At 44.8% G+C, this 27,513-nt stretch overlaps 1 protein-coding gene across 5 annotated transcripts in view; it reads left to right on the plus strand.

The window, feature by feature from the left end:
• SLC36A4 (solute carrier family 36 member 4) overlaps positions 1–27,513 on the plus strand; it is a 231,134-nt gene that overhangs the window by 160,263 nt on the left and 43,358 nt on the right. The window contains exon 11 of one of the 5 annotated variants that reach the window (XM_073558391.1): positions 15,565–16,279. The exons of the other annotated variants lie outside the window; for them this stretch is intronic. Within the exon in view, the coding sequence (XP_073414492.1) occupies positions 15,565–15,572 (8 nt within the window). The 3' untranslated portion in view covers positions 15,573–16,279. Of the gene's footprint in view, positions 1–15,564; positions 16,280–27,513 lie in introns of those variants that run through there. 5 annotated transcript variants of the gene reach the window in all.

A 27,513-nucleotide genomic window follows, 5' to 3' on the forward strand; every position in this document is an offset into this window, starting at 1 on the left:
GCAACTGGAGAATCCCTTTCGTCACTGCATTTCCAGTACAGACTCGGGATTTCCACCATATCTGGAATTGTGAAGTACACATGCCGTGCACTGTGGGACTCCTTAGCTGAAGAGTTTTTACCAGAGCCCACAACAGAGAGGTGGATTGAAATTGCTGACAAGTTTCAACAGATATGTCAGTTTCCCAACTGCTTGGGCGCTGTGGACGGGAAACATATCCGCATTGTAAAGCCAGCTGGATCGGGATCGGAATATTTCAATTTCAAGAAATATTTTTCAATTGTCCTCATGGCCATCGCTGACGCGGAATACAAATTTATTGCGGTTGATATTGGGGCCTATGGCCGCTCCAATGACTCTCAAGTTTTCAAACTGTCTGCCATGGGGCGTAAACTGTATGGAAACACCTTCCAGTTCCCACCACCTAGACCGCTGCCGCAAACATCTGGTCCACCTATGCCATTTGTCTGTGTAGGGGATGAAGCCTTCCAGCTGTCAGAACACCTTTTGAAACCGTACTCTAGCAGAGGATTGACAAGACCAAAACGCATTTTTAATTACCGCCTCACAAGAGCAAGAAGAATGGTTGAATGTACCTTTGGTATTCTGACAGCCAAATGGCGGGTCCTATTGACTGCGATCAACCTCAAGACAGAAACTGTGGACGAGGTGATCAAAGCGTGCGTGGTACTCCTCAATTTTGTTATCTGCAAGGAACCCATTTCCATTGAGGACACCTCTGAAGAAACCACCTTGCAAGATTACCATGACATTACCACTAGAAGTTCTGTGACGGTTTCAGTAATGAGGGACAATTTTGCACTATACTTTATGTCACCTCAAGGCAGAGTACACTGGCAGGATGACAGAGTGTGAAAGATTTGTGCCCTAACCAAACTTGTGTACCTTCTGTACCAACAGTATATACCTTTGCCAACCAAAGTTGGCTATCTTGTCATGGTCTCTATTTTTAGCTTTAGGCCACAGGTGTGTACCTGGTTGTGTTTTATGCAAAGTATTTCACCTTTTAACAAAAGTTGTGTACATTGTTATGAAATCACCAACAATAAACACAACTTTTTAGGTGAAATACTTTGCTTCAAACACAACCAGGAACACAACTGTGGCAAAAAGCTAAAATTTACCCACAGTTATATACCTAGTTTTGAATACCATTTCACCTTTTAAATACCCTGTATTTAACCTTTTTCGCCGCAGAAAGAAATGACAGACAACCAGTGTAAAATAATTTAACTTTTATTGAAAAATGTTTTTTTTAGTAAACTTTTTTAAAATTTTAATAAACTTGTTTAATAAAGCTTTGAAGCCATAAAACTGGTCATTTTTATTTAAATACACACATTATAAATCTGTGTAGTGTGTGGTGGAAATACTGCTGGAGGGGCTGCGGGACACTTCGACACTGGGAGTGTGGAGAGAGGACTGGGATCGTGGTGGGGAAGGAACAGTTAGAGGTGAAGGTGTGGAAAAAACTACAGAATGGGTGGACATGTGGGAAGCAGAAGAGGTGGTGGGTGGTGGAGTGGAGGGTTGGGCAGGGACTGTAGGAGCAGATGATGTTGATGGCAAGTTGTATGGGGAAGGAGTTTGGTACGGGGCAGGTTGCTGGAAGTGGGGAGATGTCTGGTACGGGGCAGGTTGCTGGAAGTGGGGAGATGTCTGGTACGGGGCAGGTTGCTGGAAGTGGGGAGATGTCTGGTACTGGGGAGGTTGCTGGTACTGGGGAGTTTGCAGGTACTGGGGAGGTTGCTGGTACTGGGGAGGTTGCTGGTACTGGGGAGGTTGCTGGTACTGGGGAGGTTGCTGGTGCTGGGGAGGTTGCTGGTACTGGGGAGGTTGCTGGTGCTGGGGAGGTTGCTGGTGCTGGGGAGGTGGATGGTATGTAATAGGAGGGGGAGGATGGAAAGTGGCTGGAGGGGGTGTAGATGTAATAGGAGGGGGAGGATGGAAAGTGGCTGGAGGGGGTGTAGATGTAATAGGAGGGGGAGGATGGAAAGTTGCCTGGTGGGGGTGCAGGTGGAGGAACTACTGTGGTGGGAGGAGGAGGTTGGGAGGTAACTTGCTGGAGAGCAGCGTGGCATGAATGCATTACATGCATCTGCTGGGCAGGAGAGAGCGTTTCCATGCGCTCCACAACAGACCTGAAAAAGGTGTGGTTTGGCGAAGATCTTGCTTCTGAATGCATGGTTTGCAGAAGTGTCTTCACCTCCAGAATGCTGGAGTTGATCTGCTGATAGCCTGCGGAGATTTGCTCTGACAAGACTTTTAGACAGTTCTGGAAAGATGCATTCAGATGCAAGAACTCTGGCGCATAAGTCTTTTCCTGACCCCTCTGCCGCTGCCGCCCAGTACCCGCAGGTGTACTAGAGGTGGCAGGAGCAGAAGGGTGGGGTAAAGGGAAAGCGATCTCCTCACCAGCAGCTTCATGTAATGTAGGCGGTCCAATCGTGCAGGCTCCCGAGTGCTGCTCACCGTTCTGTTTAAAGAGAAAAAAAAACAATTAAAATAGTGACATGGTATGGCCCTGGCTGAAAAAAAAAAAGTTACATCTAAACATTTTTTTGTCACATGTGGTGTGTAATATTTACCTTCTGGTGAGCATTGTCTCCCGGAGGAACGACAGGGCTCGTGCGTACTTGTACTTGCTCCTGCGTCCTCCAGATCCACTCGGGGCCCGCATCTCTTTATTGAACTCCTTCTTGAAACGATCCCTCACAGACCGCCACCGCTTCACAATTCTCTCCCCTGAAACGAGAAAGGACAAAGTGGTTAGTATACAACATCAGTGTTTCCCAAACTCCAGTCCTCATGGTCCCCAGGGGTCATGTTTTCAGGATTTCCAAAGTAAATAGAAATCCTGAACACATGATCCGTGGGGACCACGAGGACTGGAGTTCGGGAAGCACTGGTTTAAATCAAGCAACCGGTACTGTATATACTTACGCTCTTTAATCTGGGCCTGAGCTTCGAGGTCCTCCCAGCGGTCCACAAGGAGCGAACAGATTTCCTCCCAGAGTCGTCGGGTAACGATCAGGTCAGCGTGGCGGCGGTCAGCCATATTCCAGAGCGGCTCCCTTTCTCTGACGAGATCGATGAGGCGGTCCACATCAATCCCTCCATCCTCACCGTCAGAGTCGGGAGCACGCTGTGAAGGCTGTTAAAGAAAAAGACAAAAATAACATAATTAGCCTCCACAAAAGTAATGAAATAAAAAGTGCAAAAAAAACAAAGCAAAAATATTTATACTTACATGCTGGTGACCGCCACGTTGCTGTCGCCGACGACCCTGGGAGGCACTGCGAGGACCTCTTGGCCGAGCACCAGATTGGGAAGACTAGAGAAGAAAACAAAAAATTTTATGTCTTTGGATGTAGGCATTTGTTTGCTGTGTGTGGTCTGCAGAACATTGTTTTCTATGTGTTGTGTGTAGTGTGATGTTGTGTTTCTGCGTTTGATGCAAAAAACTTACCAATTGTGAGCCCACTCCAAGTGTCTGTCCACCCCTTCCTTCTTCTTCTGGGAGCTCCTCTTCATCTTGTGATTCCTGTTTTGAAATAAAAGGCAATGAATACACATATATTACAGAGATGATGGATTTTGGAAATAAAAACTTACCGTCAAACGCTGACGATGCGAGGGAGGGCTCCCAGAAGATGTGCTGTCTTCCTCATGGCCAGACTCCATGGCTGTGGGTGGTGTTTCTGCTGCTGCCATTGCTGCTGCTGCTGCATCTATTGGGCGGCTGTTGAATAAAGAGAAACAAAGGGCCAATGAATATCTTGATATTCCATAGCCCTAGTTTGGAGGAATGGGGGATTTGATAATTACCGTCTCTCATCTGCTGCTGGACTCCCCTCCCGTTGTTCAGCATGCTGCTCCATTTGGGGTGGTGCTGATGGTGCTGCTGCTGCAGATGTCTGCTGCCTTCTCCTGCTCCTGGTTCTTGGCTTGGGTGGCATGTTGGGTGTGGCTGAGGGTCCCATTGTCTTGCTTTTATATATGTCCTGTGGGCAGAGCTACTGAGCATGCTCAGACCAAAGAAACCGGATCCGGCCATCGCCGGATCCGGCGCATTGCGGCGCTCATAGGCTTTCATTGTATGAAAAAGCCGGACACGCCGGATCCGGCGTGTCCGGCTTTTTCGCTGGAGACAAAAAACGTTACAGTAGCCGTTTTTTCCAGACGCCGGATCGCGTCACATTGCCGGATCCGGCGAAAATCGGATGAAACGCATGGCCATCCGGCTCGATCCGGCTCTAATGCAAGTCAATGGGGGGGAAACCGGATCCGGCATTGCATTTCGCCGGATCCGGTTTTAGTCAAAAGCGCCGGATCGCGCCTGACGCCGAAATCCTGATGTGTGAATGAGGCTTAAGTGACAAACCTTTCTGGTTTCCTGGTGGCCTAGCCTATTCCTGCCATCCTCCTCGGTGACCTGTTCATAACAGGTCAGGTACTGGGTGGAACCGAGCAAAACACGTTGAGTGGGGCATTGCTTAGAAAGCGTGCGAATGGCTGACGTAACACTGAGAATCTTAATCACCAGCAACGCAGTTGCAAACAATGCCAACTTTTCCAGAACTATACAAAAGTAATGCTATCTATGTGTTGAAATGCCTGTCACCACAGTGCCTTCTGAGTTAGGGCCTTTCTTTTCAAGACTGATGTCCGGTCTGCAAAATATGGCCTCTGCAGCCAATCGCTGCACTTGGCATTCATGTCATGGAAGATAGCGGAAGACTTCAGAGACCAGTTTTGGCTACGATTGCATAGTTATTGGGATATCAGTGTTGCAGCCCTGTGTAGAAAGACTGGGGGAGAGCAATAAGGAGATGATGCTCGGGCTTCCACAGGTAAGTACCGTAATGATTAGTTTGGTATTTTCGAACAGTACCTGCCCATGGGACAATCACTTTTAATAGTGCTGAGCTGCAATACCCGGCTCAACGCATGGACAGATGTTCCACTGTTTCTGGAAGAAGGAGGCCATTTTTTTTTATGTGAACATTCAATTTTCTTTTCCCTTTCATCCTCTCCCCGCTCTGCAATGTGTGTTTGTGCCCGTATAGACAATCCATTAACCCATTGACGTTAGTTATTTTCTTTCACATTAACGTCTGTTTCCCCGCAGAGAGAAATAATCTATTTTAGTACAAATCTATTTCTAGAAAAGGAAAGAAGGTAAATGTAGACGGATCGGAGAGGAGTGTGTGGCGAAGATTAGGATATAATGCAAAGACTAATTATAAGCAAACATATGTGCTCCTGCCAAAATCTCTATTAATGGGATTCGGCTCCTTTTATTTCTGTGCGGACACAATTAAATTTCCCTTTTGACTTTCAAATGCTTAAAAGGCAAAGTTTAATGATGTTCACCTTGCAACTAGGTCAGAGCTAATAGAAGTTTTTAACTCGCTGTGCATATTAATTCCATTTGTCATCTGTCAGAAGGGAAGAGGCAGGATCATTTCTCAGGAAACATTGAGCTGTTGGGAATTCAGAAAAATAAATACAAAATGAAATGCTTCCAACTACATGAAACTTATGGTTTGGGATCTCAATATAGAAGACTTGACAACAACTTTGCTACTAATGGTATGGCTGTATAGGTCCTGGTACAACCGTAAAAATAGCACCTGTCTTGTAGAAGTCCGATGGTCCAGGGCAGAGAAATCGAGATTTGAATTACATGCAAATTAACGTGGAAGAGTGTTAAGCGCTCGTAGAGCATGGTCACGCTCCAGTGCACCATAAAAATATCAGAAGATCGATCTTGTGGAAGCCTAGATAGGTCCACCAAGTTATTTTCCACCATTTTCTTGATTGCATCAAGCCACTATGTTGTTGGTCTTCCTGTTCTCCTTGTTCCTTCTATTCTTCTAACATTGATGTCCTCCTCCAGTGATTGCACTCTTTGTATAATATGTCCAAAGTAGGCAAATCGTAGCTTGGTGATCCTTTCTTCGAGTGACATGTCTGGCTTGATTTTTTTCCGAGGATTCGTTTTTTGGCGTACATAAGAAACCACCTTGATGTTGGGGCTACACAGCGACTTTGGCTATGACACATTAAGTGATCAATGATCACTAAATGCTGCTTGCAGCATAATACAAGTGAGTGAAACTTGTCGTGGTACGTTACAATGCAGTAGCGAAATAAAGCTATCTTTGCACTTCCAAACTATGATGCAACCACAATCACTGTGTCGCACGAACCAAGACAGAATAAATGGAGAAAAAATGGGAAACTTTTTTTCCAGGTCACCAACTGTCAGCACACTGGAGGACGTCCTTCTTATCTGTAGTGGGACAAGAAACCACAAGAGCTTAAAAGGATCCTCCCCCTACCATCCTTCAGTGTTTTTCCTGTCCCACTGCGGATAGGAACGACGAGAGAAGATCTGACCGTTTCACGCAGATGGTTAGGATTGGGGGGCCCAGCCTTTCCCTTCCTACCTCAAGAAGTCTGCAGCTGACACCCGACAGAGGGTCCCTCAGCCCATCCAGTGTAGCGCTGCTTCTGGAGACGGGGTCGCCTCCTCCTGATGGGGGCCCTCGACCCCAGACGCCACCACCGTAGCCCGGAGCCCGGGCCGCCTCTATGGAGTCCTCTTGCCCCATAAGCGGTCCCCGGCAGCAGATCACCGCACCCTCCCCTCCATGGGACACGTCACGTCAGGAACAAGGCCTCGCCGTGCCTGGAGTCGGGGGCGCATCGCAGGCCGGGGCGCGTCGCAGGCCGGGGGCACGTCACAGACCGGGGACGCGTCACTTCCGGTCGCATCATCGGCCGAGGGAGAGACACTTCCGGTCGCGTCGCATGGCGCAGCTTCCGGTCGGCGACCGCCCGGCGTCACAGGCCACAGCCGGTATAGGCCCACCAGAGAAGGCGGGCAGGCGTCCAAGGAGTGGATCGGCAGCGCGGATCAGCAAGCAGCGGTACACAGGGCTCTGCTGCAGTTAGAAGAGCCGGACGTGGTGCCCATGGACATACGTCTCTGTGTCTTCACAGCGGTCAGCAGGCAGCCACAGTATTCCCCTCTACCAGGATGGAGGACCAGGCAAAGCCGGAGATCGTAGCAGAGACCCAGGGTCACGTGAGTAACCTCAAAGAGAGGTCACTGCAGGGCCCCAGTAAGACAGACCCCACAGAACAGGTATTGTATATGTTCCAGGGGGGAACCTCCACCTCAGAGAAAGGAGCCCAGGAGGAAGGCTAAGAAGTGTCCAGTTTGCTCTAAGAAGCTAAAAGACACGTGTCAAAAGACCCTCTGCGATGCATGTATAAAACGCATAGTGGGGGAGGAACAAGTGACACTCATGTCTAACATGAGAGCAATAATTAGAGAAGAAGTACAGGCCTCGGTATCCGGCCTGGCCACCTCCCAGACTACGCAGGTGAACCCCCAGTTATCCAATAAGAGGCAGAGGGAATCGGACATGTCTTCCGAAGATATCCTGTCCGAATCAGACGCAGAGGAGGAGGAGATCAGAGAGCACCCAGAAAGGGGAAGAAAATATCTTTTTTCGTCCGGGGATCCGGACGAGTTACTGGGGGCGGTGCGGCAGACTATGCAGATTGAGGAACCCCCGGCTACCCTCTCAATACAGGATGAGATGTTCGGGGGGTTACGCTCCCAGACTTCGATGGTCTTCCCAGTAAACACCCATATACGGGCAATGATATTGGACAATTGGGAAGAAGCAGAGAAGAGTGACTGACTATCCCCAGAGACTTCAGGCTTCGCCTGCCGTTTTGACCCTGAGGAGGTCAAGGTTTGGGAGGAGGTCCCTAAGATAGACATCCCAGTGGCGAAGGTATCAAAAAAAATAGCGATTATGTTCGAGGACTTCTCAAACCTAAAGGAGCCCCTAGATCGGAAGGCAGACAGACTCTTAAAGAGGGCCTGGGAGAGTTCAGCAGCGGTCATAAAAACAAATATAGCCGCGACATCAGTGGCACGCTCCATGCATCTATGGATAGAAGATTTGGAGGAGCACCTGTCAGATAGAACTCTGAGAGAAACTATCCTGAAGTCCCTCTCCTTACTAAAACTAGATACGGGGTTTTTGGCTGACGCCTCAGCGGAGTCCGTTAGGTTTGCTGCCAGAAGCCAGTCCTTGTCCAACGCAGCCAGAAGAGCTATCTGGCTTAAGAGTTGGTCGGGCGACATGCATTCAAAGAATAAGTTATGCTCAAATCCCTTCTCGGGGGGTAGAGTCTTCGGGCCTGTGCTCGACAATATCCTAGAGAAGGCATCAGATGAAAAAAAGGGGTTCCCTGAAGAGAAACGTAAAAGATATCAGCCCTTTCGTAGACCCCGTTACAACCAGAGAATGGACTACAGAGGGAAGGGGAAGTCGGGTCGATGGAGCTACCCCAAAGGGGGCGAGGGTAGAAGTAGGAATAGAGATACCATCTTCTCTGGCCCTGGGTCCAGCTCCCGAAAAAAATTACGCCACCAGAGTAGTGGGGCGATTGCTCAAGTTCAAGGGAGAATGGCAGAAGGTTACCTCCAGCCCCTGGGTATTACAGGTCATTTCTCAGGAGTACAGGATAGAGTTCAACTCCCTGCCCCCCGAACAGATTCTTAGTGACCAGTTCTTGACTCAGTTCAGCTTCCCCCATGTGGTTGGACATCCAGGATCTCCTGGAGATAGAAGCAATTACGCCGGTACCCGCCCAAGAAGAAAGGAGAGGACACTACTCGAGCCTCTTCGCAATAAAAAAACCATCTGGGGAAACCAGAACCATAATAAATCTCAAGCCCTTAAACAAGTGGGTAACATACAAACACTTCAAGATGGAATCAATTGGATCCACGATTCCGCTTCTGGGAAAAGCGGTGGTAATGTGCACGCTCGATCTAAAAAGTGCGTATTATCACGTCCCCATCCACCCAGATCACCAAAAATATCTCAGGTTCGCAGTCGAAAGGGACGGCAGGATACACCTTTATCAGTTTCGGCCTAGCATCAGCCCCAAGAGTCTTCACAAAATTAATGGTGGAAGTAGTTGCCTACCTAAGAGCTCAAAACATCACGGTGGTCCCATATCTAGACGACTTCTTAATTATAGCCGATTCAGCAACCCAGCTCAGAGTTGACTGTCAGTCCTCCATCTCCACGCTGCAGAGTTTGGGTTGGATCATAAATTGGTCAAAGTCACATCTCATACCCAAGCCCAGAATAAGACAACAGATGCGAGTCCGTACGGCTGGGGCGGACACATCGCAGGAAAGTACTACCAGGGACGACAGCAACAGGTCCTCCAACTTCAGAGAACTTCATGCCGTCTGGAAGGTACTACTCATTGCCTGGTCTCACGTAAAGAACAACCACGTCAAAATACTGTCAGACAATACCACGACAGTAGCCTTTCTCCATCATCAGGGCGGACCAAGACACCCGACACTGCAGGTCTTAGCAGAGCAGATCTTCAGATGGGCGCAGAGAGAGGTCCTCTCAATCTCAGCCGTGCATCTGGAGGGCAGCAGGAACCAGGTCGCGGACTTCCTCAGCAGAGGAAGAATAACCGCCACAGACTGGGAACTCAACGACGAAGTGTTCAGCAGCCTGTGCGACCGTTGGGGACAACCAGAAATAGACTTATTCGCGGACAAATGGAACGCAAAAGTCAGGGCCTTCAACTCCCTGAACCCTCTGGGAAGCCCGACAGGGATAGACGCTCTATCACAGTCCTGGAGCAGAGGCCTGTTGTACGCCTTCCCGCCTCTAGCTCTCATTCCAGGGTCATACTGGTGGTCCCCTATTGGCCAAGAAGAAGTTGGTTTCCCCTACTCAGGAAGATATCGGGCGAGGAACCCATTCTCCTGCCAAAAAGAGAAGACCTCCTCCACCAGGGTCCGATCTTACACGAAAGGCCGGAGGCACTCCAGTTGTCAGCCTGGATCCTGAGCGGCAGGTCCTAAGAGCAAGGGGTCTATCGGACGAAGTCATATCTACCCTACTAGCAAGTAGAAAACCCATGACCGTAGCAATATATAACAAGATCTGGAAAAAGTTCTGTAGCTTTTGTGGAGAGGCGACAGTCGAGACTGACTAACCCAACATCCCGAAGATCCTTGACTTCTTGCAGGCAGGGTTCAAAAAGGGCCTTAGACCAAGCACTCTGAGATTGCAGCCTTGAGCGTGTTCTATGACACAACCCTATCATCGCACCCGTGGATAGCCCGGTTCCCGAAAGCGGTAAAGAGGCTTAAACCCTTAATAAGAAAGACTGTCCCTCACTGGGACCTTAACCTAGTCCTCAATGCGCTGTGTAAACAGCCATACCAGCTAGGAGCAGAGATAAATATTGGTAATCTCTCACTCAAAACAGCCTTTCTGGTAGCAGTTACCTCAGCCAAAAGACTAGGAGAACTGAAGGCCCTATCGACTCAAGACCCCTACTTACAAGTATTTTTCGTGACCGGTTAGTCCTAAGACTCGACCCGGCCTTTCTACCCAAGGTTATCTCAAACTCAAACATGAATCAGGAGTTAGTGCTCCCTTCTTTTTTCAATCCCCCAAGAATAACAGGGAAAAAGCTTACCATAACTTGGACGTAAGGGAAACTGTACTCGGGAACCTGGACGCAACCAGACCCTGGAGGCAGGACAATAATCACTTTGTCCAATATAGAGGCCCTAATAAGGGGAAAAAGGCGTCGAAATCTACAATAGAAAGGTGGATTAGATCCACTATTAGCATAGCCTATAGAGCACAAGGTCAGAATCCCCCGGGGAGCCTTAGAGTCCACTCAACTAGGGCCATGGCCGCATCATGGGCAGAGAGGGGGGGAGCCTCGGCAAAACAGATCTGCAGGGCAGCGTCTTGGGCCAGTCTTAGTACTTTCTCCAAACACTATAAACTAAACGTAGCATCCACACAATTAGCGTTTGGGAGAAAAGTACTCCATGCAGTGGTCCCGCCGTAGGACCAATATCCTTTGGTAGTACAGTGTGCTGTCAGGTGGTGACCTGGAAAACGGTAATTAGACCTACCGGTAATTGTGTTTCCAGGAATCCATCCTGACAGCACTATTAGTTCCCTCCCGATGACACTTTCCATACAACTGTGATGTAACATGTGTATGAAGAATGTTGGTTTAAATAAAGTCTATGTTTGCATCCATCCAGATGTGTTACTTTGTGAAATCACTGAAGGATGGTAGGGGGAGGATCCTTTTAAGCTCTCGTGGTTTCCTGTCCCACTATGGATAAGAAGGACGTCCTCCAGTGTGCTGTCAGGATGGATTCCGGGAAACACAATTACCGGTAGGTCTAATTACCGTTTTTTTGTCTAGATGAACCCTACATGATTGTTATATTCGGCTCCAAAATTGAACAGTAAATACACACTATGGCCCCATTCACCATAGCATTTTAACCTTGAAATGTTGACAAATTTTTGAGCAACTTGTAAGTTGTGCAAAAAAATCATGACTTTTGGCATTTTTACATCAGTCCCGTTGGGCAGTTGCAAAACCCACCAACACAAAAGTGGTGTAAATTACACCAGAAATGCACACTAGCCCTCGGCTGGAATTTTATTTCTGGAAACCAATTGTAAGATATGCCAAATTCCTTGATAAAAAACCTTATGCTAGTGCACATTTCATTAAGACTTGCATGCAAGATGCCAGTCTTAATGAATTGGTCTTATGTGTCTAGTAAAAAAAAACTTAGGGAAGCTGTGAAATGCAAAAAAACCCAACCAAACAGATTTAAAGGAAATCTGTCAGCAAGAATTCATCCACTAAACTATGTGCACATTTACTGAGAAATCAGCATTTGATTGGATATGCAAATTAGGCTGAAGAGCTATGGTAGATCTTTATTCTCTGCCCAGTGCCACCTCCTTCTGCTTATAGATAAAACCAGAGAAAAACGCTCGATGTGTGTGACGATCAGGTCAGGAAGTGTATGGCAAATAGGATGAAGTTGTTTACCTGGGGCTGTTATGCAAACACAACAATGGTGAAGGTGTGGGAGCTCTTCATGAGCTGTAGCAGCACCGCAAGATCACGGTTGATCTCAAGAAACTGAGGAAAAAAGGTGCGGTATCATCCAGGCGTGGCACAGGAAGAACACATTTGCAAACCAGCTTCAGGTAATGAAAGCGGTTTATTGGCCACACGTTTCTTGGATGGTCCATCCTCTTCATCAGGTCCATACATACACTATAAAAACACATGACCAGTGGTTTTTAAGTGGAAGTTTTTGCAAGAACTTGTTTACTCATTTCCCGCCGCCTCCTGCTTGACTGCCGGTCTTCTTTGCCTGAAGTTACCTAACATAGAGGCTGTCAGTCAAGCAGGAGGAGGTGGAACTATAGGGTGGAGCTGGAGTGACAGAGGCTTCAGATCTATCAAGGTTCTTCCTCCTTATTTGCATATCCATTCAAATGCTGATTTCTCTGTAAATGAGGACCGGACTGGCCAAGTAAAGGGATTGTTGGCCCTGTCTTTGAAATAACTACATGTGCCTATAAATAGTTTTGGAGGTGAAATCCTGTTGATCGATTCTCTTTAAAATACAGAAAAATACAAAATTTTGCTCTGGATATAAAGTCCCAAAATACCCCCTTGTCATGAAATGGTTAAAATAGGTTGACATCATAACCATGATGACATCAGGCTGACCAAAGACTTTATATAGCTGTCCGCTGAATATTCCAGCTATTCATCCTCACTCCTCCATATGGACAAGATGCCTTGGCAAATATTGGCTGACCATCATCCATCTTGGCCAGATGGTCTGAGCCTTTGGTGTCGTGTCTAAACCATGGCAATGAGTAATGTAATTGTCGGAGCTTATTGTAAGACAGGTTCTGCTCTTCTGTGCTATGTAGAGAAGGAACGTGGGGAAGAAGCAACTGCTCGTGAAGTTATTTGCCGTCCTACGATTTCAATTTAAAGTTGGGTAGTGAAATTTCCCGTCGGACCATCACATCTTACCGATATCCCAGAAAAATAACAACAACGTTGGCCAAATCACTATTACTAGTTTTTGAGTACATCTAAGATGAGTGAAAAGAAGACTGAAAAAGGATATATTAATCATAAAAGGATGTCATGTTTTAATTGTAAGAATTCTTCACCATCCAGCAAAATCAATAAAGCAATGTACAAAATACAGACCGAGGATGAAAAGGAACAATAGCTTAACCTGCACACAGTCTGGCATTGTTATTGTTTGGGTCGACATTTCAACAAAATGTTGAAGAAAGCCACACACAGCAGTTATAACAGCCAACGTAAAAATAAAATATCAGTCCTGTGTTTTTGCCACATAGAGATTTAAAGGGACCACCCAAAAATGCTTTGAAAATGTTATTTTTAAGGGTGCAAACTTTTTAACAATGTGGCTTAAATGTCCTTTTTCCTTGAGATGGTCATATTGGAGAGTCCCATTCCTTCTTTTACTGTCTGTAAAGAGAGTGTAACAGGATATGTTTGTTTCATAGCCCAAAACAACTCAAAACACGAAGCACCACTATAGGGAAGAGGCCAAAGATGTGGCGTATTATGGTAGAAAGAAGAGAACTGGATGGCAAACAGCAAGGCAGATGGAGAGTTGAGTAGTTTGTTTTTTTTTCCAATGCACACCTCTTTGGTAATCTCTCCTACCACTTCACTGCCCACTGTCCAATCCTCTTCTCTTTGCTGCCACGATGCTTGAGGTGGAAAGAAAAGGACCGGTCGGTGGAAAGCAAACAGCGGCCCGCCAAAGCGGTGATTAATGATGTGAATATTAGTGTGACTCACTGCTAAAAAGATGAATATTGACAGACCAATAAAGGCATATGGAAGTTTTTATGGGCCAGTCCATCACCTGACATGTTTTCCAAAGAACTTTTCTGGTCCATGTTTGATCGAGATTGAGACATTGTTCATGAAAACCTTCTTTTTGTGGACATTTTTGAGCTTATTTGTGTGCCGAGTGCATCAATGTTCCACAGGAAAAGATAGCAGAACTCATTTATTCCATACCCAACGGGTTAAGGCTTAAAAGCCAAGCGAGCATAGATACCTTTAGTATGAATAGTTGGAATTTGCATCAATTGGACAATTACACACAAAGAAATGTAAGTCAATGTCCAAAAATCAAGGTACTTTTGGGTTGTTTCTGTAGGTAAAGAGGCTTTTATAGGTTAAAACTTTTCTTAGGAGGAGCCATCATTACACTGTGGTGAACTGATGTTTGACACTCACAGATTGACCCAATGAAGGTACTTGGTATATTGTTTAGACAGACAAAGCGCAGTCACTCGATCTGACCCTGACCAGGAAAATATTAATAATTTGTCCTAAGGATTGTCCACCAGGAAAATATTGATCATTTGTCCTAAGGATTGTCCACCGGGAGAATATTGATCATTTGTCCTAAGGATTGTCCACCAGGAGAATATTGATCATTTGTCCTAAGGATTGTCCACCAGGAAAATATTGATCATTTGTCCTAAGGATTGTCCACCAGGAAAATATTGATCATTTGTCCTAACGATTGTCCATCAGTCTTAGTCTTGGAAAGCAATTTAACATTTAGGCCATGCTGTGGTTATTTTACTTAGTAAAGTCTCTGTGAAAATGAGTCCAATCCTGAATCATATTGTCAGCTCAGACACTCTTTGAGTCATCACATTTTCTTCCTGAAAAGACAGACATTTTATACGATAATAAGTAATAATGTGAACTGGGCTACAAGGCATTAGGCACATCAGTCTAGTCAGAGAACTTATTTCCTAATCCGCCTGATTTACGGAGCTCCATTTTAGGACAAATAAGTCTATCTGAAGACTGCAGACATAAGACCCATACTGTGATATTATGGTGGCGTTATCTTTTTTTTTTTTTTTTCCATGAGGTCAGTGACTTAACCTTTGATAAAGTAGGTCGTGAGCTTAAACCTCTGGTTGGGATTACTGGGTTCTGGCACGGCATAATCACTGGAAGCAAGGAATAAGATTGCCAAGTTTTATAAAGGCATTTGCATAGCAGAGAAGCAGTAAGCATCTATTTCTTAGCACGGTAAGAAAAAAAAGTGTTTTACTATGTCCGCATCTTATCCATGCATTTGGCATTCTTAGAGTAAAGCTCTGTATTTGCACCGCGTTCCAAATCATTATGCAAAGGCTATTTTTCTCTGATTTTCCTAAATGGTTGATGCAAACAAGTCAGTATAATAATCAAATCATCAACTGTTGTAGGATAAATTACATTTTATTGGACAAACCTCCCAATGATAACAGGAATGTTTTCATAATGTAAAAAAAACCCTTGAAATGCGCTGTTCCAAATTATTATGCACAACAAAGGTTCCAAATATTTTATAGGTTGTAAAGAGCTAAAAATGGTCATTTAATGAGTTTTCAGTACTCAGATTTACCGAAATCATAAGCTTTTTCAATCTACAACATCTTGATAGGCCAAGCTACATGTTAACATAAGACTCCTTCTTTGCTTTGATGTCAACTTCTCAATTTTTTGCATCCATTAAATGTAAATTTTTTCATAGTTTCTGCTTGAATTTCTTTGCAGGGTGTTAGAATAGCCTCGGAGTTTCTGTTTCGATGTGAGCTGCCTCCCACTCTCATAGAATTTTTGCTTGAAGATACTTCCAAAGGATCTCAGTAGGCTTGAGGACAGATGAGGATGGTGACCACTCCATGAGTTCTTCTCCTTATTTTGCTATCGCAGCCAATAACTCAAATAGATTTGTTGCCACATGAGATGACGCATTGTCATGAATGGAGATGATTTTGCTACGGATGGCGCGGTTCTTCTTTTTGTATAATGAAAGAAAGTGGTCAGTCATAAACTCTACATACTTTGCCGAGATGATTTTCACACCTTTAGGGACCCTAAAATGACCTTGCAGCGCACTCTCAATGATTTTGGACTAAAAAATGACTGACATCCCCTTGCTGTCGTCACATCCTCATTGGTACAGGGTGGCCATCCACTGTTCCAACCATCTGGACCATCCAGGGTTGCACACCACTCATCAGTAAACAAGACTGTTTTAAAATTAGTCTTCATGTATGTCTGGGCCTCTGCAACTATTTCTGCTTGTGAGTGCTGTTTAGGGGTGGCTGAATAGTAGGTTTATGCACAACTGCAGCTTCTGAAGGATCCTACACCTTGAGGTTTACAGAACTCCAGATGCACCAGCAGCTTCAAATATCTGCTGTTTTCTCATGGTATTTTATCAGTTGATCTCTTAATCCAATGGATTTGTCAGACAGAAACCTTCCTCATTATGCCTTTATCTGCACAAACTCATATCAGCCACAAAATTCCTTATAGTAGTACAGTGATCAGTCTGTGTGAAATAGCTTTTTTTTCATACATTGTCCAAGACATTGCACTGTGATGCTTTCCGGCAGCAAAGAGATTTTTTTCTTTCCAATATTGCTTCAAACCTGTGGCTACTTAATATGGAATGTACTTCTCAAGTAGTTTTCATTTAATTGGGCTCATCTGGCCAACTAATTATCACAGGTGTTTGCGATTTGATTTCAATGAGCATCAATTCCACTCTGCACTCAAAATCCATGGTGCTCGTGACTAGGGTTGGCATCCCATTACAAATAACTTGTAAGTTTGCAGAATTTTTAGATTTTATTCCATGTTCTTTAATAAACACAAGTTGGTGCCGGTCTTCTTATGTTCTTTCCAGTGACATTGATTTCAGTGATCAAAGGAGCCCAGATACACAAAATATCTGTGCGTTTATTTGAAAAAAAAAATACGGTACATCTTCATAACACTTAAATTTAATTTGCATAGTAATTTTGAATGCGGTGTAAAGGGCTAATTCCAAAATCACAGTGGTGACTCAGTGTTGCAAACTTTGATTCATCCATCTTTGTAAATCCACCTAATCGAAAGTGTACAATTTCTCCACAATCACTGTCGATCCTCCGATATTCTCCTACTAGTGCTCTAATTACATTTTCTTACCAATGGAGTCATCTTCTAGTAGTTCTTACTGCCCTTGTTGAGCATGCGCACATCTGTCTCCAATTTCCGCACTTCACTGCTTCTATATGATTCCTCTTGAATTCATGCATGCGCAGTTTACCATACTTGTTTGTAGCTGAGCACGGCTAGCTCCTTGTCCAACAGATTGGCTCAGTCTCTTCGAGATTCTCCTTTTCCGGGTCATGTTCAGAGTATGCGTCTGACCCTGTGCTAAGCACAGATATGTTTTAGATAGTGGACAGGAGCTTGGTGCCTCTACGACAAAACCCCTATTATTTCTCAGCGCTGAGACTATATACCAATGGAGACACCTCTAGTAGGTCTTCCGGTGGTGATCGTACATACTTTTGTATAACAACTCCTCCTTTTTACTGCCCTCTGTTTGGTTATGTCTCGAAACTGAGCAAGCATGGTTTAACTATTCTTGGGCTCTAGCCAAGCCTGCACAGCATCTCTGTCTCGGTGCTAAGCATGCTTTGGCTGAAGATCGGCCTTAAAAGAGCGGCGCCTGCAACACAGGAGATAAATTTTACTACTGGGAAATGTACGGTAATTAATTTTCCAAATAATGAGAAAGACCGCGTACTCAGCTCTGAAGTAGGATGCATGAAGGGACTGAAGGAGAACAAAACAGATGCAAAGGAGGAACAAAGTTGGTAAGTTGGATTGTGGCTAGTTCTGGCTGCTAACAATTTAAAAACATTAGAAATTTGCTAAAATGAAAGATTAAATAATGAAAATATAGCCTCTTTGTTTTTTGCACTTAGCTTTTTGTACATTTTTTTTTAACCATTGAAATGCACCGCCATCCATGTGATAGTCGTATTACTTGGACTGTCAAATCAAAAGCTGCTCTTAGCAGTATTATTTCTTTATTGAATACCATTAATTCCATAGTCCTGTATATTTGACAAAGGTTACATACATAAGACATTCATAAAATAAAGCATACAGACTGGTACAGAGGGGGAGATGACCCTGCCATATTGGCCTTATAATCTACAGGGTAATGGGGAAGGAGACGGTTGAGGGGGGGCGGGTTGTAGCATTTCCATGGGTAGTCAAATGGTCATTGCAGGCTATAGGTTTTACTAAAGAGATGAATATTCAGTTTGCATCTGAAGGTTCTAAATGTGGGAGATAATTGGACGTGTTGAGGCACTGAATTCCAGAAGATAGGTGAGGTTTTAAAAAAATCTTAGAGGTGTTTGGGAGAGGAACATACAAGAGTGTCGGGGAGAACGTGGTATTGTGAGGACCAGAAATTATGTGTGTGAAGATATCGGGAGATTAGTTTGGGGATGTATGGAGGAGACAGATTATGGACAGACTTGTAAGTTATTGTTTGTAGTTTAAACTGGATCTGCTAGGGAATGGGAAGCAATTGAAAGAATTGGAAGAAGGAGAGGTTGAGGTGTAGTGATGGGAGAAGTGGATTAATCCGGCAGCATAGTTGAGGATAGACTGGAAAAGTGCGAGTGTTAGCACGGAGGCCACAGAGGAGGATGCTGCAGTACTCAAGGCAGGAGATAATTGGGGCACACACTAACATTTTAGTAGTGTAAAAATTGAGAAAATTATAAATTCTGGAAATATTTTTGAGTTGGCAGGGCAGAATTAAGGGTTACACCAAGACAGTGGACTTTTGATACAGGGGAAATTATGATGATATTTATAGTGATAGATCAGGTTGGGGGTTCAGTGAGATGGAGGAAAGATTGAGTTCAGTTTGTCCACATTGATCTTTAGGAAGTGAGAGGTGAGGAACTAGGATATGACTGATAGACACTCTGGGTTTCTGGAAAGCAGAGAGGTGACATTTCAGCCAGAGAAGTAGATTTTAATGTCATCAGCATATAGGTGGTACTGGAAGCCGTTTTACTTTGTGTTATCCCTGACCAAAGATGCAGTTGGAGAAGCGTAGGGATCCCAGGCCAGAGCCTTGAGGGACACCAACATAGAGAGGATGGGGTGGGGAGGTACTCTGGGAGTGGGAGACACTATGTTAGGGACGGCAGAACGCACTAAATAATAAGTGCGTTCGCCGCCCGGGGTCCACTGTGCAGAAGATGTTATACTGTTGCTAAGTAATGGCAGATGCACTATATGGCGGTATAACGCACGCGGGTTGAACATCACCCGGAGTGCACTGGGCGATCTCTGTTCCTTCACAGAGGTGCCGAGGCGTAAAGTACAAAGACCGAGCCTGTTGACGTCACAGGACTCAGTGGAATGCACGCACGGTATATGGTCACAGGACTTGGCCTAAGACACAGAGTCCGCGTCTGTCTAGACCTACCGTGCGTGCGGCGTCGCAACCATGGACGCCAAGAAGTACTGCTGACTGCAGCGCAGCGATAGACACTTCCGCTATACGACAATGCCCGATAGCAGGCACACTGTCGGATGCTAGCACTGTGGAGGATGCCTACTGTGGCCTGTAGCTTGCCACTGACTGGCACTGACTCTATCAATAGTTCCCTATCCACACACGTAATATCAGAGGAAGGGGAATCTTAATGGGTCATTTGCAAGTCCATACATCCGTCATCATTCACACAGTTAGCAACTAGAGTCTATACTAGCGCATGGCCGAGCGGCCATGCAAACCTTTTATAGCCGGGACCTTCCGGAAGCTTCAAGATCCCTGAGATGGACCAATCAGATCTGGAGAAGGACCTGTGCATGTGACTCCCGATCACCAATAGGAGATCGTCTTGTGAGCATGCTCAGTGGAGCGATGGAAGGACTTTGCCTCTGGAGCGGCTTGCTGCTGAGCAGCCTGCGTTGCTATTGCTGGCCCAGAGGTGGCAGCAACAACCAGTCTTACAGAGCTGGTCTGAGCAGAACGTCGGGAACGACGGGGCTGCTGAGCAGGCTCCTCTGCAGTCGATGGAGAATGGGAGACCGCTGAATGTGAGGCTCTGGATCCCTGCTGTTCAGTTGCAGGAACCCGACGCCTAACACACTAAATGTGCAGTTAGTGAGTTATAAGGAGATCCAGGAAAGGGAAAGGTCGTTTGTGCCAAGAGAAGAGATGATCTGTATTATGAAAGAGTGATCAACTGTGTTGAAGGCAGAGAACATGTCTGGTAGGACGAGTATTGAATTTTGTCTGTTATCTTTGGCGGTTAGTAAGTTGTTTTGGTTAGAGCACTTAGTGTAGTTATGCGGACGTAAGGCGGATTGTAGGTTGCTGAAGAGTTAGATGAGAGGTGAGAGGAAAGTTAATTATGGATGTGCTGTTTGAGGAGTTTGGAGGCAAACCGGAGTAGTGATATGGAGAGATAGCTAAATGTAGATATTTGGTCAAGGGATGATTTATTCAGGATTGGCGTGGTTATTGCATGTTTGAAAAAAATATAAGTGAAGACACCAGTGGTTAATGATACGTTGAAGAGATGGGATAGGTCTGGGATAAGCATGGCTGTGACGAAAGGTTGGTTGAACATCAAAGCTTTGTCTGATGCGGTTGATTTTGAATTATGAGGCTTGGTGTTTTGCTGAAATGAGGGAGCTTGTTGGGGTCAGTGGTGGACAGAGTAGGCTGTTAAAAATCTTGAATAAATAGGGGGGTTATGAGATAGAGATGACATTACAATTGTGAAGTATTCCTTTTTAACAGAGGTGAGAGCTGACTTGAAAGTGAAAACGCCAATCGTTTTCTTCCTGAACGCTTGGGTCAGCATAAATGTGAAGGTGGTTTGCCAAGGTTACACACATGGTCAAAATTGTTGGTACCACTCGTTTAATGACAGAAAAACCCACAATGGTGGCAGAAATAACTTGAATCTGACAAAAGTAGTAGTAAATAAAAAATCAATGAAAATGAACAAATGAAAGTCAGACATTGCTTTTCAGCCATGCTTCCACAGAATTTAAAAAAAAATAAAACTCATGAAATAGTCCTGGACAGAAATGATGGTACCCTTAACTTAATATTTTGTTGCAAATCCTTTTGAGGCAATCACTGCAATCAAATGATTCCTGTAACTGTCAATGAGACTTCTGCACCTCTCGACAGGTATTTTGGCCCACTCTTTAAGAGCAAACTGCTCCAGTTGTCTCATGTTTGAAGGTTGCCTTTTCCAGACAGCATGTTTCAGCTCTTTCCAAATATGCTCAATAGGATTAGATTAGGGCTCATAGACAAACACTTCAGAATAGTCCAATGTTTTCCTCTTAGCCATTCTTGGGTGCTTTTAGCTGTGTGTTTTGAGTCATTATCCTGTTGCAAGACCCATGACCTGCGACTGAGACCAAGCTTTCTGACACTGGACAGCACATTTCTCTCTAGAATCTCTTGATAGTCTTGAGATTTCATTGTACCATGCACAGATTCTAGACACCCTGTGCCAGATGCAGCAAAGCAGCCCCAGAACATAACAGAGCCTCCTTCATGTTTCACAGTAGGGACAGTGTTCTTTTCTTGATATGCTTCATTTTTCTGTGTGTGAGCATAGAGCTGTTGTGCCTTGCCAAAAAGTTCCATTTTTGTCTCATCTGTACATAGGAGATTCTCCAAAAAGTTTGTGGCTTGTCAACATGTAGTTTGGCAAATTCCAGTCTGGCTTTTTTATGATTTTTTTTCAACAATGGTGTCCTCCTTGGTTGTCTCCCATGAAATTCACTTTGTCTCATACAACGATGGATGGTGCGATCTGACACTGATGTTCCTTGAGCTTGAAGTTCACCTTTAATCTGTTTAGAAGTTTTTCTGGCCTCTTTTGTTATCATTCATATTATCCGTCTCTTTGATTTGTCATCAATTTTCCTCCTGCAGCCATGTCCAGGGAGGTTGGCTACAGTCCCATGGAGCTTAAATTTCTGAATAATGTGTGCAACTGTAGTCACAGGAACATCAATCTGCTTGGAGATGGTCTTATGACTTTTACCTTTAACATGTTTGTCTATAATTTTCTTTCTAATCTCCTGAGACAACTCTTTCCTTCGCTTCCTCTGGCCCATGTTGAGTGTGATACACACCATATCATCAAACAGCACAGTGAGTATCTGTAGCCTCTATACAGGCCACTCACTGATTCCAAGATTGTAGACATCTGTGATGCTAATTAGTGGACACACCTTGATGTAACATGTCCCTTTTGTCACATTATTTTCCATCATTTCTGTCCAGGCATATTTCATGAGTTTTACTTTTTTTTTAATTCGGTGGAAACATGGTTGAAAAGCAATTTTTGACTTATTACTTTTGTCAGATTGAAGTTATTTCTGTGACCATTGTGGGTTTTTCTGTCATTAAACGTGGTGTACCAACAATTTTGACCACGTGTACATTTATTCATTTGTCGCCTTCTGCCTTGCTCGATGTGAGTGTTATGTTGAAAAATAATTATGGCTGTGTTTGGTTCGTGGAGTGAAAATATGGTGGGCCGCGGTACAAGAGTCAGAGAATGTGTGGGAGGCAATTGTAGAAGACAGTAGTGAGAATGTAAGTTGGCAGTGACCAGTTAAAGGGAAAGGTTAGATAGGGAACAGAGGTGAGTGAAGATGAGGTCCTAGCGTATGTCCGTCTTTATGGGTGGTTGTGGAGGATCAACATGTGAAGGCGCAGTACTCTACTTTGTGTCTTATGAGGTGGTCCCGATTATAAGACACTCTCTATGCCATATATTTACTTTTTATTTTGAAGAAAAGAAGGCTTAGGGGACGTAACCTCTGTTCACATCTGTGCCAAGCAGTGGTAGATCTGCAGAATACATTACATAGTATACATCAAGGCTGCCTTATACACATCACAGGAGGAGACACCAGGGCTGTGCTATACACATCACAGGAGGAGACATGGGGGCTGCGCTATACACATCACAGAAGGAGACATGGGGGCTACGCTATACACAACACTGGAGGAGACACAGGGGCTACAGTATACACATCACAGGAGGAAACATTGGGGCTAAGCTATAGACACCACAGGAGGAGACACAGGAGCTATGCTATATACATGACAGGAGGAGACACGGGGCTATTCTATACACATTACAGAAGGAGATACGGGGCTATGGTATACACATCACAGGAGGAGACATTGGGGCTAAGCTACAGACACCACAGGAGGAGACACAGGAGGTACGGTATACACATGACAGGAGGCGACACAGGGCTACAGTATATATCTCACAGGAGACATTAGGGCTAAGCTATGGGCACCACAGGAGGAGACACAGGAGCTATGCTATACACGTGACAGGAGGAGGCATTTTGGTTACGCTATACATATCACAGGAGGAGACACCGATGCTATGCTATACACATCACAGAAGGAGGCATCGGGGCTATGCTATTCACATCACAGGAGGAGACGCCATGGCTACACTATACACTACACAGAAGGAGACACCGGAGCTACGCTATACACATCACAGGAGGAGACGCCAGGGCTACACTATACACTACACAGAAGGAGACACCGGAGCTACGCTATACACATCACAGGAGATGACGCCAGGGCTACACTATACACTACACAGAAGGAGACACCGGAGCTACGCTATACACATCACAGGAGATGATGCCAGGGCTGCACTATACACTACACAGAAGGAGACACCGGGGCTACGCTATACACATCACAGGAGGGGACGCCAGGGCTACACTATACACTACACAGAAGGAGACACCGGGGCTACGCTATACACATCACAGGAGGAGACGCCAGGGCTACACTATACACTACACAGAAGGAGACACCTGGGCTACGCTATACATATCACAGGAGGAGACGCCAGGGCTACACTATACACTACACAGAAGGAGACACCGGAGCTACGCTATACACATCACAGGAGATGACGCCAGGGCTACACTATACACTACACAGAAGGAGACACCGGAGCTACGCTATACACATCACAGGAGATGACGCCAGGGCTACACTATACACTACACAGAAGGAGACACCGGGGCTACGCTATACACATCACAGGAGGAGACGCCAGGGCTACACTATACACTACACAGGAGACACAGGAGCTACGCTATACAAATCACAGGAAGAGTCACGGGGGATTAAGTATACACATCACAGAAGACATCGGGACTGTGATATGCACATCACAAGAGGAGACACATGGGCTGTGGTATACATATCAAAGAAGGAGACACGGGGCTGCGGTATATAGTGTACATCACAGGAGAAAAAACAGCGGCTGTCGCTGCAGTCTTCTGTAGGATGGGAACGTATCACACCCTAACTCCACCCATGAAGTACATCTTGATGCCGGCACTAGCCAGGGTGTTATCTTTCATTGCACGTGCCGTAGTGCTCAGAAGTGAACAATGCATGCGCCGTACTCACTTTCACGGAACAAGAAGAAGTGAAAGGGCCATCTGCCATCAAATACAGCTGCCGGCCCGAGCACTGCTTTCCCCACGAATCTGCTGGGAGACAGGAGATAAGGTCATCATGGACCATAACAGGTTCCGAAGCTTGAGGTTCCCCATCCATGTCTTAGAACATTCCTTGACTTTAAAAATTTATGCAATCTGCTTCTCTTGAAATACAAACTTTCTTGCTTTTTTTTTTATACATTTTATTTATTGTTTAGTGAAGTGCTAAGGGAACAAGGTTTCTCCTCCCTTGCTCGATAACCTAAATGATTGAATATCTGTACCGCCACTGATAATGTTGAAACCTTTTACACCGGTCCTTTGACGGACACGCAGCCCGTTGCAGACGCATTTTTAACCACTGTGTACTTAGAAGACACAGGAGCCGCCCGACCTCCGCCAGAAAATTACGTAGACGAAATTAAATATTCCTCTTGGTCATATATTATTTCTGAAGAAAACGTGTTAATTCTTGCAGCCATAATCCCATCTGCCTTCCACCTCTACATTGATAATCTTTTACCAGCAGATGCCTGCAGAGTTGTCCAATATTTAGTCACATTTTCTAAAATCTGAAGTTCGTCATTGGTACCAGTCATGAATAAACCGCAGCTAGTTCCTGCATTTTGTGATAGCTTTGAGGAGAAAACAGCTGATGACGAACTGTGCCATTACTTATGAAAACACTCCAGAAGAAGACATCCTTCTCTGAGGAGTTTAGGTCTTTGAGTAGCTCATTAGATGTGCTTGTTTTCTGATACAGGGGGATAATTGCGTTCCGTCTTTGTCTTCGGTAAGGGTTTGTAATCTCTGTAGTGTGCTACTCTTCACAATCGCATCACCAAGGATTTGGAAGTAGGGCTAAGAGAGTCTTGAGTACCCTCTTTTTAGAAAAAAATAACACTTTCTTACTTTCATCATCGGTTTAATGTTCATTCATAAGTGGTTACAAAAATGAAGAAAAATAAGTCCATAGCACACAAAAATAAGTATTCGGTTACAAAACAGAAAACAATCCATTGGCCAATGTGCATGCGCAGTTCCAGCTAGCAGACCCTTTTTTTCCTCACCGCGTTTTTATCTGAGCACTGGCCGGGTCATGTGATAAGAATGAAGTGATTAAACAGAGTCAGCATGGGTTTGTAACTAATAAGTCATGTCAGACTAACTTAATTTCCTTCTATGACGGAATCACTGATTGGGTGGATCAAGGAAATGCTGTAGATATAGTATATCTTGACTTCAGCAAAGCATTTGACAAAGTATCTCATACAATCCTTATTGAAAAAATGACTAAGTATGGAATGGACAAGGCAACTGTTAGGTGAATTCATAACTGGCTTCGTGATCGGACCCAAAGAGTGGTCGTAAATGGCTGCACATCCAGTTGGAAGAATGTCTCAAGTGGGGTACCACAGGGCTCTGTCCTGGGCCCTGTATTGTTCAACATCTTTATCAACGATTTAGATGAAGGAATTGAGGGTAAACTGATTAAATTTGCTGATGACACAAAGCTAGGAGGGATAGCTAATACTAGAGAAGAGAGAGAGAGGATTCAAAAAGATATAAATAAACTGGAGAAGTGGGCAGCAACTAACAGAATGGTTTTTAACAGGGACAAATGCAAAGTACTACATCTGGGCAATAAAAATGAAAAAAGCATATACAGAATGGGAGGAATAGGGCTAAGCAACAGCACATGTGAAAAAGACTTGGGTATACTAATAGATCACAAACTGAATATGAGTCAACAGTGTGATGCAGCAGCAAAAAAAGCAAATGCAATTCTAGGATGTATTAACAGAAGCATACAGTCTAGATCACGTGAAGTCATTATTTCCCTCTACTCCTCTTTGGTCAGACCTCATCTGGAATATTGTGTCCAGTTTTGGGCACCACATTTTAAAAAAGACATCAACAAACTGGAGCAAGTTCAGAAAAGAGCAACCAGAATGGTGACCGGTCTGCAAACCCTGTCTTATGAGGAAAGGTTGCAGGATTTGGGATTGTTTAGTTTGCAAAAGAGAAGACTGAGAGGAGACTTAATAGCTGTCTACAAATATCTCAAGGGCTGTCACATTGTAGAAGGATCATCTTTATTCTCATTTGCACAAGGAAAGACTAGAAGCAATGGGATGAAACTGGGAGGAGACACAGATTAGATATTAGAAAAAACTTTTTGACAGAGTGATCAATGAGTGGAACAAGCTGCCACGAGAAGTGGTGAGTTCTCCTTCAATGGATGTCTTCAAACAGAGGCTGGACAGACATCTGACTGGGATGATTTAGCGAATCCTGCTTTGAGCAGGGGGTTGGACCAGATGGCCCAGGAGGTCCCTTCCAACTCTAAGATTCTATGATTCTATGATTCTATGACCACGATCATGTAATGGTCACATGTTCGAGGTCATGCTCATGTCATCCGGTCCGGCCCCCTCAGATGATGTGGTGGAGGTGGGAGCCGGAGCGCTGTGCAACCGTGACATGCGCCGCAAATGACTATCTGGGGCCAATAAAGACAACATATTTCCATTGGTCTGGGGCAGTATTTAGAGTTCCTCCTTCTGGCCTGATGCCACACCACCTGCGAAGGCTACGTGCCGAAACATGTGTCAGGATCTGGCGCCAGTCCAGCAGGAGGAGATGTCTACAGGTATTTAATTACATCTACATTTATATCTGCTGCATATTTTCTTTTACTTATGCATATGTATACTTAGCCCTTTAGCTCTGCGGATATTTGATGTATCCAGACCTGATGATTTCAGCAAGCCAGGCCAACCATCGAATATGATGTTGTTGAGGGGAAAGAAGGATTTAGGATATTGAATTTAAACTTCCCCCATCCTTTCTTCTTCTGGTAGATGAGCCACCACTACGGGCAGCCACTTCTTAATCACCTTACAAAACCGAACCGAGTTTTCATGTCTATGAGGAAGGAGGAATAACTGTTGGCCAAGCAGCTTAACGTTACGAGTTACTGCTGTTGTTCTTTTCGTCTTTTATCAGAATTCTTTTATTCACACTGTTAATAAGTACATATTAACATGGATTTATGAAGGATCGCTCCTGTCAAACTAACCTGATCAGCTTCTATGAGGATGTAAGCTCTCAAATGGACCAAGGAGAATCATTGGATGTCATTTATCTCGA

The sequence above is a fragment of the Dendrobates tinctorius genome, unplaced genomic scaffold (genome assembly GCF_039654945.1).
Source record: "Dendrobates tinctorius isolate UK_male_01 unplaced genomic scaffold, ASM3965494v1 ptg000256l, whole genome shotgun sequence".
NCBI lineage: Eukaryota > Metazoa > Chordata > Amphibia > Anura > Dendrobatidae > Dendrobates > Dendrobates tinctorius.